We start from the raw sequence: 12240 nt of genomic DNA on the forward strand, positions 1-12240 counted from the left end.
TCTAAGTGTGCTTGTTCATGTTTGGGTAGGCAAGGAAGGTATGATGTTGAGTGCAAGCCCCCAAATCATGTCCAGGAAGAAGTTATGCAGAAAAAGCTATTGTAATCGTTTACCACAGAGTTGTAAACGATTACGCGAGCTGGTTTTCTGTTTTGGACACAAAGCTCAACAGAGGGAGCCCTTATTTTGTTCACAGCGGACCATGGTATTAATTTTTCAATGTATACCACAGATGGAGTTGTATTGGTGTCATTTAGTGCTTTGGAGGTGTTCTAAGTGTGCTTGTTCATTCAGAGGTTTGAAGGAGTTTTAAGTGTGGTAGTTCATTTTTGGGTATGGAAAGAAAGTATGATGTTCATTAGAAGACCTTAATTCATGTTTTGAAGGAACTTATGCAGAAAAAGCTGTGGTAATTGTTTACCACAGATGTGTAATCGATTACAGCTCGTGGTTTTGGTTTTTGGACACAAAGTTGAACTGAGGGAGCCCTTTTTTTCTTCACAGAGGACCATTGTATGCATTCCTTATTGTTATGTTATGTTAATCTGATTTTACAGTGGATAATAATGTTCCTTTACATGATCTAGGAGATAAGAGACAATTTAGAAGACTTCACCCTACTTCGTTCATTCAAATAAACCTTAAACAAAGTTTCAATGAAATTTACATATAAGAAAACAAATAACAGAACTTCAAAATAATTTGTGCTTGTGTAGTCTGGTTCAGAGGGATATTGGGTGGTTAATATTACAGTTACATCCATTAATGTGAACTTCTACTATGATATCATGATGTTAAGTGTCTAAATTTCCCTATTTTTCTATGTTAATATTACTTTTTTAGGATAGTTTAGCTTTTAATTTTCTAGAATTAGGTTAGTTTAGCATTTTTTCTTAATTTTAGAGCTTTTGTTAAAATAGTGTTAATTTTTCATTTTTAGTTAAATAAAATAGTTTTTCTTAATAATTAGGAATTTTATCTTAGAAAAAAAATATATTCAGAAAATTTAAAATAAAATTTCATTTTTTAGGCTTTATTTTTCATATTATTTTGCCAGTTTTTTTTATGCTAATGTTTGCAGGTACTAATAAAGAAAGGACGGGTGCTAAATGAATTGAAGAGGGCTAAACAGTGGGCTGATGTGCTGCCAAACTTGGGCCGTAGCTGTTGCATATGGAGAACGCTGTTCAGATTGAGATGTTGGACTGTTGCAAGCAAAGCCTGCTGGGTTGAGTACTCATTAGTGAAACGCTGCGTTCTACACTGTTGCTGCCATAGGGGTCTTTTCGCACTCGTTCTCATTCATTTTCATTTGCAAAAGCTGCCNGAGAAATTCATTTTGAAGGAAAAAGAGAGAACACAGAGTTAGGGCAAAGAGCGAAGAGGAAAACGTGTGAGAAAAAGAGAGCTCTAGGGTTCATGAAACTTACCCAGAGAAGAAGCATTACCTGCCCAGAAGAAGATGACCGAAGCCTCCAAGGCCCAAGAAGAAGCCAGCCCAAGAAATTAATCGGACCAGAAGGATGATTGGAGCTGATTAGAAGTTGACGGTTGAAGGCGCGAAGCAGTTGATTCAGAGAAGTTCGTCAAGAATAGTTTGCGAATATTCCAAGTTTATTCGGTTCATCTCCTTTCCCCTATTTCTTTCCCTCTTCCTATTCTTTTCTGTTTTGGATTTTTCCCTATAAAAAAGGAGTTTTGTAATGAGAATAGTACGTGCACTGGGTGACAGGCAGTGTGCTCTAGACTCTCAGTTCCAATTTTCTCGCTTTAGTTTTAGGTTTTACAGTTTTCGTAGAGAGTAGTACTTTGCTTTGCTGATGTCTTTGATCTCTCCATTGGGTGACAGACGATGGAATCTTGGACTCTGGTATTCTGTATTCTTCATTTCAGATTTTAATTCGAAGTTTATGTTTTCGTTTGATCCAGTTTACATTGCCTTTCAATTTCATTTACATTCCCTGCAGTTGCGTTTACTGTTTTAGCAATTTCATTTTGTTAATTCTACATTGTGAGTTTGATTCTTGTTTCTTGTTAGGATTTTTAAACTTTGTTTTTAAGTTTTCAGCATTTTATTACATTTAGATGATTGCTTTAGGAACCTGTTTCATTCCCTTTAGTTTTCCAATATTTTTAATTGTTGATTCTGAATTTGATATTACGGTGTTAAGATGTGTGCATATAATTTTGATTTCAGCTTTGGCCCATTGTTCTATGTTCACTTTTCTTTCATTTTTATTTTGTTTCAATTCTGTTTTGATCTCTTTAGCATTGAATATACCAATTAGAATTTTATTTTCTTTCCATTAATCCTTCCATTTTCGATTCATAATCATGCATTACTGGTTTTCGTGCATTTACCCCTAAGTTTCTTTGTTTTCCATATTCAGGTTTTAGCATATTAGGTTTTATACATCCTTCCTTCATTGCATATGTTTTCTTGGATTAGGCAATTGTTTTCTTTAAACTGGTTTTCATACATCGTTCATTCAGATAGGTTAAGTCATGCATCTGCATTTAGGTTCTTTTATTTTTAATAATTCATTTTTCTTTCCCCACTTAGTTTTAGTTTTATTTTTTTCAATAAAATAGGTTTAATTCTATAATTCTAAACTTGATTTTGCTAAGTCCTTGGATTGATCCCTAGTCAACCCTATAATACATTAGTGGGGATTAGGTTTTGTTGACTTTTTGTGCGACCAAAAAGCCTTTCAACACATGACAATGTTTGTCAACCTCAAATACAACAACTTCTCCTTCCTTCAAACCATATTGGGCGCAAAAATCTTTCCAACCTCTTCCAAACTTTGTTGAATTCCTAGTATGTGAAACCAAAACCTTGCACTTGATGCCATCCATATGACCAAGAAGCAGAACCTCTGTGAACCCTTTGTTCCTAATTTCATTCCCAAATGTTGTTCGTAAGTCCTGTAGAATCATGAAGATGAAGTGAATGACATTGAGAACTATTATCAGTCATGAAAATTAAGTTGGAAAATTTGAAGTATTTCATACGTACCAAATGACTTCCTTCACATTGTGATTTAGTCAATTTGACAGCGAACAATGAAGAATCAGGATCATAAGTACAGAGATCAATGAAATATTGCTTACTCTTCTTGGTGCAAGGACCAAAGTATATTATAATTTTGAAGTTGTTGTTACCGAGATACTGGAAGGTTACGTGGGCATCGTTAACCCTTTCATGATATACGTTTTTCAGTGAAGACCATCCAGTCGTAATTCTAGGCTGCATTACGTTAATATTATAGGTTACCAAATGTGTGACCGTGATTGTCCTGCAACGACCACATACTCACTAATTCGTTTTCAAAAGCCGTAGCGAAATGCCTATCCACATAGCAGAAATCCTGCAAAGATACGTGTGACAGTAAGACTAATATATTAAGATGTATAAGCAAAATAAGATGTTTACCAAATGGGTGAGGTGGATGGTGAAAAATTCCCACAAGATTGTTGAGGTTGGTGCAGTAGATGATGCAGCCATGAATTCCAAAAGAAGAAAAGAAACGTGGTGATGTGTTTGTGTTTGTTAATTTCCCACAAACCTCTAACAAATTTATAAATTGTGATGTTCTTGTGTCTTTTTGAATGGCTTTGACATAATGTTAAAGCATTAAATGTTGTCAAAACAGTCCATTAAATGTTGTGAAAACAGTCATATTTCAGTCTTTTTGAATGCCATTGGAAAAATGATGGACCTTTCAATTGCCTTTCAATTGCCTTTAATGTACCATTAATGTAGTCAATTCTGTTTACCAAGAAAGGAATATAAATGTATTGGTACTTAAAACATTGTACCAGCCACTTCTTGGAGACCATAAAATTCTCATAAATATCATTTATTACAATAACATTTTAATTCGAAATCAAACATGCAACCAGTGGTGGAAAACCATCAGTGTAATCGTTTACAGTTTCATTGTAAACGATTACAGGAGACAAATTTCATTTTTGAACAAAGTCCTTCTGGAGTACACACTTATGATAACATAGGGGACCATACACTAGAAATCAAGTTTTTTGCCAAAACTGCATTCATTCCAGAAATTGGTTCATCCATACCAATAAAAAATTTAACTTTATCTTACACTTGTTTTTCTTGATGCCATTGAACCTGCAATCATAACAATTCCCACATAAATAGTTAGATTATTGGGGAATAGGTTATAACCTCTCTATTGGGGAATTCTCTATTGGGGATTAGGTTAGACTAAGTTTGCAGTTCAACTTACCCCACAAATAACAACACACAAACGACGGTACACGTACAGGATGAGAGAACGAGAAACGCGTGAGAACACCAAGATGCCCAAGATGCCGACCAAGATGCCCAAGACACCGACAACACCCAAGCCACCAAGAAACGCGTCAGAACTGAGAATGATGATGACAGAACCACAACACAAGAGTGATGATGAGATAAAGAGAGAACGACAGTGATGAGGAGAGTGCATGACGGAGAAAGAGGGAGGAGGTCATTGTGAAAATGAAAATATGAAAGACTGAAAATGAAATGAGGAACGAGGGCGCCAAATTGTGAAAATTCATTTTCTTCTTTTCCAATAATGCCCCTAAATCTACTTCAGATATCCAATTTCTATTTTAAAAATAGTGGCCAATAGACACACGCCATGTGGGCGTTGTTAAAATAGTGTCAAATAAGGGTGTTAACATATCATTTTCGGTGTAATAAGGGTGTAAGAAGAGTATAAGAAAGATGTATGAAGGACATAGGGTGTAAGAAGATTGTAGGACCAGTGTGAGAAAAGTGTAGAATAAGTGTAGTACGAGTGTAAGAATGAAAAAAAAAAGTGTAGAAAGAGTGCAAAAATGATGTAGCAAAAGTGTAGAAAGAGAATAGGAAATGTATAGAATAATATAGAAAGGGTGTAAAAAAGTTTTAACAATGGTGTAAGAAGGGTGTGAGATGAATGTAGAAATGGTGTAGAGTATAAAAAGGGTGTAGGAATAATGTATAAAGGGTGTAGTGTGTACGTTGTATTAATATTGAAAGGGTGTAAGAAAGGTGTTGAAATGATGTATGAAAAGTGTACGGTATAAACTGTAAACAGGATGGATTATAACTTTCTAATTTTGCATATTTTTCTGTGTTTAGAAGTCCTTGTTAGTGTATTTTAATTTTTAATTATGTAAAATTAGGATAGTTTTGAGTTTTTGCTTTAATTCTTGAGTTTTATAAAAATGTAGTTAAAAAGGTGTTTTTAAATGTACTTTTAGAATTAATAAAATGTCCTTCTTTTAAAAGAGAAAAATCAATTTTAAAAAGATTTGTTTTTGGTTTAAATAGGCTTTTAATTTTTTTATTACTGAAATACCCTTTTATAATTGCTGATAGGTCTTAATTCATTTGAAGGCAGGGTTTTCCCAAGTTTGTTAAGAAAACTTGTAGTATATTGTGATACGATGGAATACATTTGAGATGAATTCGTGTACGTAGACAAGTGGTGTCAAGTCATTTATCTACTGCACTGAATGTAAAAGCCAAAAGAAATAACTTAACAAGTTAATTACAAGAAGAATTTAAAATCAGTCAATGCATAATTGATTCAGAAAGGTCAAGCGTCGCAGCTTAACAATGCAAGCGATTAAATATTCGAATGCAAATAAAAGACTTCTTAGTAGATTATCAGTGAGTTTATTAATAGGATGGCTGAACTATGAAACTATACCGACACTTGATCAATGTCCATCTAAGCTATGATAATTGAACAAATAATTTGTATTTAAGCTATGATCAATCAATTGGAAAAGCGTTCAAAAGCCCTGTCTTGAGACAGTAATCTAAAGCAACAGCAACAGAAACAAAAATTAAGAGATTCTCACTCACATAAATTGTTCCGTCTTGGGCATGTGATAAGAAGCTTTGAAAGTTTGGCTCAAGGAGTGATCCACCACTTAGGGTTCCGAGACCTGCATCATGAGTTTGTTTCAGTAAATGCCAATATTAGGTTTATTTAGACTCAAAGCATTCAACTCAAGACCTCAAAAGAAAAAATAGGACAAGATAATATTTTATCTAAAATGATGCAGTGACAAAATTTGAATACATTTAAAATGTAAGCATGGTAAACCTTTAACAACACCAAAAGCTGCTGCAACCCCTGTTTTAAGTTGAACATCATCCAAGTTTCTCCTTATAGTGTAACGAAAAGTCACTCCAAACAATGCACAACTAATGAAGTTGATTGTCAAAGGAAGAAGCAGCTGAGTTGTGTCGGTGACTTGAGTGAAACATATGGGGAGACCTGAAACGGTACCAACAAGGGCAGAAATTGATGCTGCTTTTATTGACTCCCATCTCTCTTCATCTCGATCAGTTTCTTCACTTTTCATCCCCATGGATGTACCGCCACCTTCAGGGCCTCCCATATTTACCAACAGAGACTGCTCTGCTTTCTCCACCATGGCTTTTGCCTCTGATATGTCTCTTTGACATTCTTCAATCTTAAACTCACTCAATTTTTGTGAGTAACGACTCAAGTAAGAATCAAGTAATTAAAGAAATCAAGTCAAAAACATCTCATAAACTACGTAATACTAATACTTTTTAATCACAAGTAAATAGTACTTTTGCTATAAAATAACTCATTGATAAGTACCAATGTCAGTTATCGAAGAATTATTAAATAAATTGTGAGGCAAAATATTTCTGTAAAGTATACATAGGCTGGCTAAAATAAGATAAAAATGTATGAAAATGACTTTTTACAGGAGTCATTTCTCACTCATCATGAACGTTATGAGCTCCTAGCTACGCCTTTCAATCTAATCAATACTTCCACACCTTCCAATGCACTGTAAATTATTTTTGTAGTCATTCTTGAGAAAATTCATTTATGTTGGTTCCTTTTTTGGAAAAACATCTATTGATAATTTTATAACTACACTAAATGAACTTTAAAGTACTATGTTCATTGGTAAAAGTAATTAATTTTTATTATAATTAGTTCCAGTAGAGATAGTAACATTTGTTCTAAGCTGAAAGATGAAATATCTACAGAGAGGAGATGTAGATAAACGCAATCCTGGTTTCAACCACAAGAATTAGGACATATTTTTAATATTAAATTGGTCATGAGTCTACAGATATCAGTAAAATCCAGAGATTAATCTTATCTTGTAGTCTGAGGTTTTGATATCTAAGGAAGAAAAGCTCAACCATTACCTCGAGAACTTCGCCTTCCAGCTGGTTGACGTAATCCTTCAGCTGCTTGACAGCTAATTCTTGTTTTTGGATCAATTCAAGTTCTCTCTTAGCCATCTCAACCCGCTGCGACGCCTTCTCTAAACCATCTAGCAAAATCTTGTTCTCTTCTCTGCTCAATAGTTCTTGAACTTGCTTGTCAACCAACCCATACAGTGGGTCCTTCACATCGTCACTTCCCTTTTCATCTGAGCTCCGGCAGAAGCATTTGAACGATGGAACTGATCTAAAAGACTTGATGAACAAAGGAAAAGGAACTTGAACGGAGTTCACAATATTAGTGCAGGGATTCATAGCGTTCGTCAGTGAATTGCAACTTCTCTTATTATCTATGCTTCTATATCCCTGCCCATTATGTGGTGACTGTGAAGAAGGATCTGATACATAAAACAGTTTAAATTGTAATATCATCTCATAAAATTACCCTTTACATTTGTCTAACTTTTAATAACAATCAATTATGTATAAAAAAAACAAAAAAAATCTAGAAAATTAAGATTACTTTTATTAAATTAAAAGTTAAGAGGTTGAAAATAGTAGGTGTTCACTTACGCAAAATCTGGCAGCGAGGAGTTCGACTACCAGTACCACAGCATCGACCCCCAGTGATGTCAGGAAAAGAGAAGGTGGAGGAGAAACGAAACAAGTTGGGCATAACAACCACAGAAGAAAGGAAGCTGAGAGGAGAACGAGAAAATTTGGGTTAAATTAAAATATATTTTGAACTTTTCAGATAATGCATGGGGGAAGTTGCTCCCTCCACCTCCCCCAAATCCTCCCTCCACCTCTCCAAATAATTTTTAATTACAAAATTATCCTTTAACTTTTTATCATTCTACCCTTTTAGTTTATGAAAACCCTGATTTATAAAACCATAATCTTCACTTTCCAAATAACAGCCGCACACCGTTTCCCACCGCCCCCCTCCCCAAACTCTCATTTTATTTCAAAGATATGTGTTTTCTCAATCCTTTCTTCACATTCATTTTCAATTTTTTCCATTTTCACCTTGGTTGTGTGTTACTTATGCGGTGGTGGTGTGGTGTTGGTCTGGTGGTGCTGTGGTGATGCAATGTTAGTTTGTGGTGTTTCGGTGCGTCTATTGTGCAATTTTCTCTCAGATTCAACGGATATGGCAAATTCGTTTCTCCTTCAACGGATGTCGATATCCATAAACGGATGAACGGATGTTGACATCCGTTTAATATTTCGTGGCATACTCACATCCATTACCTTCAACCACCACCACCATCAGATGAAACTTCTTAGCAAACAAAAATTAAAGGGAGAAGAAGATTGAACGAAAGCAGCAACAATGGCATCAGCGGAAGGGGGTCAGCGGAGACTGTTGGTTCAATATGGGTAGGATGGTTTGGATTAATATTTACTTGTGATGTTTTGTTTGAATCCCAGCTCACTCTTTTAAAAGAAAAAACACTTGGGTTGAGTACCACTGGGAAAATAAGAAAATAAAGAAGATTAAGGTTTCACTATCTCTCTCGGGTTGGATCACACAGACCAGAGTCTTCTTCTCATTAATGCTACTTGATGGTTTCATATGTGCACCATTGTTACTCCTTCGTTTCGCATAGGTGGATTGCCGCTCTTTCGATTCACATGGGTGCTACAGTGGCACTCTTTGCAACTTCTTCATGATTGAAGCGGAAGTAGTGGAACTTTGGAGTGGTGCATTGACAGTGATAGGACCATTAATGAAAGTATTGGTTATTGGATAAAAAAAATAAAAAGAAAAATTAAATTTTACTGAGTTAAAAAAAGAATGGAGAGATACAGGAAAGAGGGGTGTGGTGCTGGAGTATAAAATAAATTTTTACTGAAATAATAAAATGGGAATACAAAAATCAAACGAAGGGTAAAAAAGAAAGAGGGGAGGTGGAGGGAGCAAAGGGGAAGGTGGAGGGAACATCACCCATGCATGGGATAGTGGTAGCAAATGGGGCCGGCAGTAGAGACCCTTCTAAAGGCCCAATTCTTCTGAAGCACTATCTTATTCAATGAAAAGTTATTTAAAATTATATTTTTTATAAAAATGATTTAATTGTCTTTGTAAATATAGTATTAAAAATTAAAAATATAGTAATAATTAGTAAATAAAGAGATATATTGTGAATTTTTTTGTTATTATATTGGTAATTTTAATTACTAAGTCGATAGTTAAATTTTTAAAATGTACTATTTTAGAAAAATTTATTTATTTATCGTAAGAAAACATGAAGCCAGAAGTGTATGCACTAATTCGATCTGCATATGTGGTATTTTAGTTCATTGTGTTCCTTAGATTGTCATATTTTTTAGGACAGGATGATTATATATTTCTTTACTGGGTTTGTTTCTCATTTATTGGTTGTTCAGTCTGTGAGAAGGTAGAAAGCTAGGGGAGAACAACTTACAATGAGGTCAGCTAGTTACTCTAAGTCAGTTTGTGATAAAATGGAATTAAATTTTGGATTCAGTTTTGTACGCGATATGCACGTAAAATGAATGCTTACTATAAGTTCTATTAAATGATTCAGTTATGCTTTTATTAGGTTCTGATAGAGATTACTGTTCATATGAACAGTAATCTAGTTTTAGGTTCCTAATTTTGGGGCCATTTAGTTGTATATTCTTGGTTGCCATTTAGTTTCATCCAAATCAGATTGACATATCTACTGTGTGTGGTACCGCTATGAATAAGCTGATCTGTTTGGAGCAAATAGGGTTGTGCATCAACTTGTTGTTTTAACTGCCATACATCATTCAGTTTTACAAAGTGACTCAAGCATTTCATTTCCAATTTTGATTGCATGATTGAAGGAATTAGATGACTAGGGTTTGCGTTGCATCATATCATTCTTGTTCTTTGGATAGACCAGTTTAGTCCATCAACTTTGACTACCTTGGATTGTTGCTTAACTAGTTCAGTTCTTGTTTTGAATCATATATAATCTGAATCTGGTTCACTTTCCATGAACATTTGTATTTGTTGGATTTTGGTGTGACTCTGTATCCAGAACTGACTTGTGTCGAATCATTAAACATCAGCAGCATTACTTTGGCAAAAGTTTGGAACAATTGTCCTAGTTCAAGAACCAACAACTAGAAACAACCGTTGAAGGGAGTGTTTAAATTGGGTTGTTGTTACTTTCCTTTGAGTTCATTAGTTGTTTTTGTAGTGAAAGCATTGTTGGTTGTCTATTGAATTGGAGGGAATATCTGTGCAGATTTGGGATTGGTGAGAATTGGAAAACTTGTGCAGCAGAATACAATTGAGAGCAACTAGGCACCAATTGCACAAGCCGAGAGAAAGGGAAGTTCTTACTATCCTATATCTTCTTCTAAGCAATCTGTTTTAGCTAAGGGTCATTAGAGTTTGAAAGCTTTTGATTGTTTCTCTTTGTTGGTGAGGCATGTACTTTGTTTTTAAATATAATTTTACTTTAAGGGGTACTTAGTCACTAGCATAAGACAATTTTGGTAAGGCAAGACTTACTTAAGTAGCCTTTTTGGCTCACTTCCCTTACCTGGGATTTGTCTAAAGTGTGAAACCTATAAACCCTTTAGAGTAGAAAAACTTTTAAGAACAAAGGATGTCAAGTTATAGGTCTTGTAGGAGTAGTAATTTTAGTTTTGACCAACCACGTATTTCAAAGATATAATTGAAACACTTGAAAAGACCATGAAATATTGTACCTTTTGGGAATTTGATAGGATTGAGTATGATATATATGATCAGGCTAATAGGGAATTTTCATTCTTTGGTAGAGATATAAGTGCATTAACATACTTTGCTTGGAAAAAGAAAATTGATGAAATACATCCACTTATGGCTAAAATTAGTTATTTTACAACAAATGAAAATTGTGTTCCTAGGTTATATATTTCTAAATTTGAAGGGCATGCAAGAGAGTGTTGGGATCAAAGACAAATTAGTGTTAGAAAAGGTAAAAAAATCTTCCATTTGTGATTGGTATGAATTAAGAGCTTGTATGCAAAGAAATTTTGTACCTCCAGAAAAAGAAATTTAGAACTTACGAGAGAGCTTATTAGAGAATGTAAGTCATTTATTCAAAATTTAATTGGGTTCTCTCGTAGGAAAAATGAGTGCTTATTAGAGAATTTAAGTCATTTATTCAAAATTTAATTGGGTTTTCTCGTAGGAAAAATGAGTTTGGAGAAAAACTTAAGATGTTCTTAAATGAGGGAAGTAAAAGAAGAATTGAGAGAGAACATAGGAAATTACTAGAAAAAATAGAAAGGCAAGAGAGAAAATAAGAAGAGAGAAGAAGAGAAAAAGAGAGAAGAGAGGAAGATAAAAGCTTGAGAGAAGAGAAGAAGAAAAAAGAGAACAAGAGAAAAGAGAAGAGGAAGAAAAAAGAGAGCAAAAGAGAAGAGAAGAAGAAGAAAGAAGAGAGTAAGAGAGAAGAGAAGAGGAAAAAAGAAGAGGAAAAGAATAACGTTTAAGATGGAAAAAAAAAAGAGAGAGAGAAAAGGAAGAAATTGAAAGAAAAGAAATGAGAGAAAAAGAGCAACCAAGGGCAACATCTTCAGCTACATTAGAACCTAGACTCTTAAGGGAAGGTTTTCTATCCTCTCACTTTTCTCCATTTATCATTCTAAATTTAACTTTTCTTTCAAAGAATTTGCCATTTCACCTTTTAAAATGTTGTAATTTTCAACACATGGCAATTCACAACTTGAGTTATGGTTATCTTTATGGTTATTACTAACTCAGGACAAAGATAAAATTTCTAATGAAGAAAGGTTTTTTTGCTGTATTAAAATTAAAAATTTCAAAATAGGAAAACCTTCTTCTAAACATATTTTCCTATACATCTTATTGGTAAAAAAATTTAATTAGAGATATGTTTGATGTTTATTGCAGATTGACATTTGATCCTGGAAGAACTTTTGTGTTGCTAACAAAAATAAGTCCTCAAGTGAACCATCATATTTGAGGATAAATTATTTCCAAGAGAGAAGAAATGATG

General features: G+C 34.2%; 2 protein-coding genes across 5 annotated transcripts in view; one reads left to right on the forward strand and one right to left on the reverse strand.

Moving 5' to 3' along the window:
* Nucleotides 1-1958, forward strand: part of LOC106760203 (glucose-6-phosphate 1-dehydrogenase, chloroplastic-like) — an 18198-nt gene extending 16240 nt beyond the window's left edge. The window contains exon 8 of the transcript XR_002667650.1: nt 1082-1958. The gene's annotated coding sequence lies outside the window, so the exon portion shown is untranslated. The remainder of the gene's footprint in view (nt 1-1081) is intronic.
* Nucleotides 1959-2647: 689 nt separating this feature from the next.
* On the reverse strand, nt 2648-8016 carry LOC106760172. 4 transcript variants are annotated; one of them, XR_001375648.2, is made up of 6 exons: nt 7802-8016; nt 7211-7626; nt 6117-6489; nt 5873-5955; nt 3020-3371; nt 2648-2928 (listed from the first exon to the last, which is right to left on the reverse strand). XR_001375648.2 is itself a non-coding variant. In XM_014643628.2 (5 exons), the coding sequence occupies exons 1-5, from the start codon at nt 7902-7904 to the stop codon at nt 4109-4111; spliced, it is 1005 nt and encodes a 334-aa protein (XP_014499114.1). In that variant the 5' UTR covers nt 7905-8008; the 3' UTR covers nt 3794-4108. The 4 variants fall into 4 exon arrangements, 2 of the variants coding, with proteins under 2 accessions (XP_014499114.1, XP_014499113.1); XR_001375649.2 differs by lacking the exons at nt 2648-2928; nt 3020-3371 and adding exons at nt 3794-4138; nt 4257-4398 and having other exon boundaries at nt 7802-8006; XM_014643628.2 differs by lacking the exons at nt 2648-2928; nt 3020-3371 and adding an exon at nt 3794-4138 and having other exon boundaries at nt 7802-8008.
* Between the last annotated feature and the right edge of the window lie 4224 nt (nt 8017-12240).

This window comes from Vigna radiata, chromosome 5, assembly GCF_000741045.1.
Source record: "Vigna radiata var. radiata cultivar VC1973A chromosome 5, Vradiata_ver6, whole genome shotgun sequence".
NCBI classification, from domain to species: Eukaryota; Viridiplantae; Streptophyta; class Magnoliopsida; order Fabales; family Fabaceae; genus Vigna; species Vigna radiata.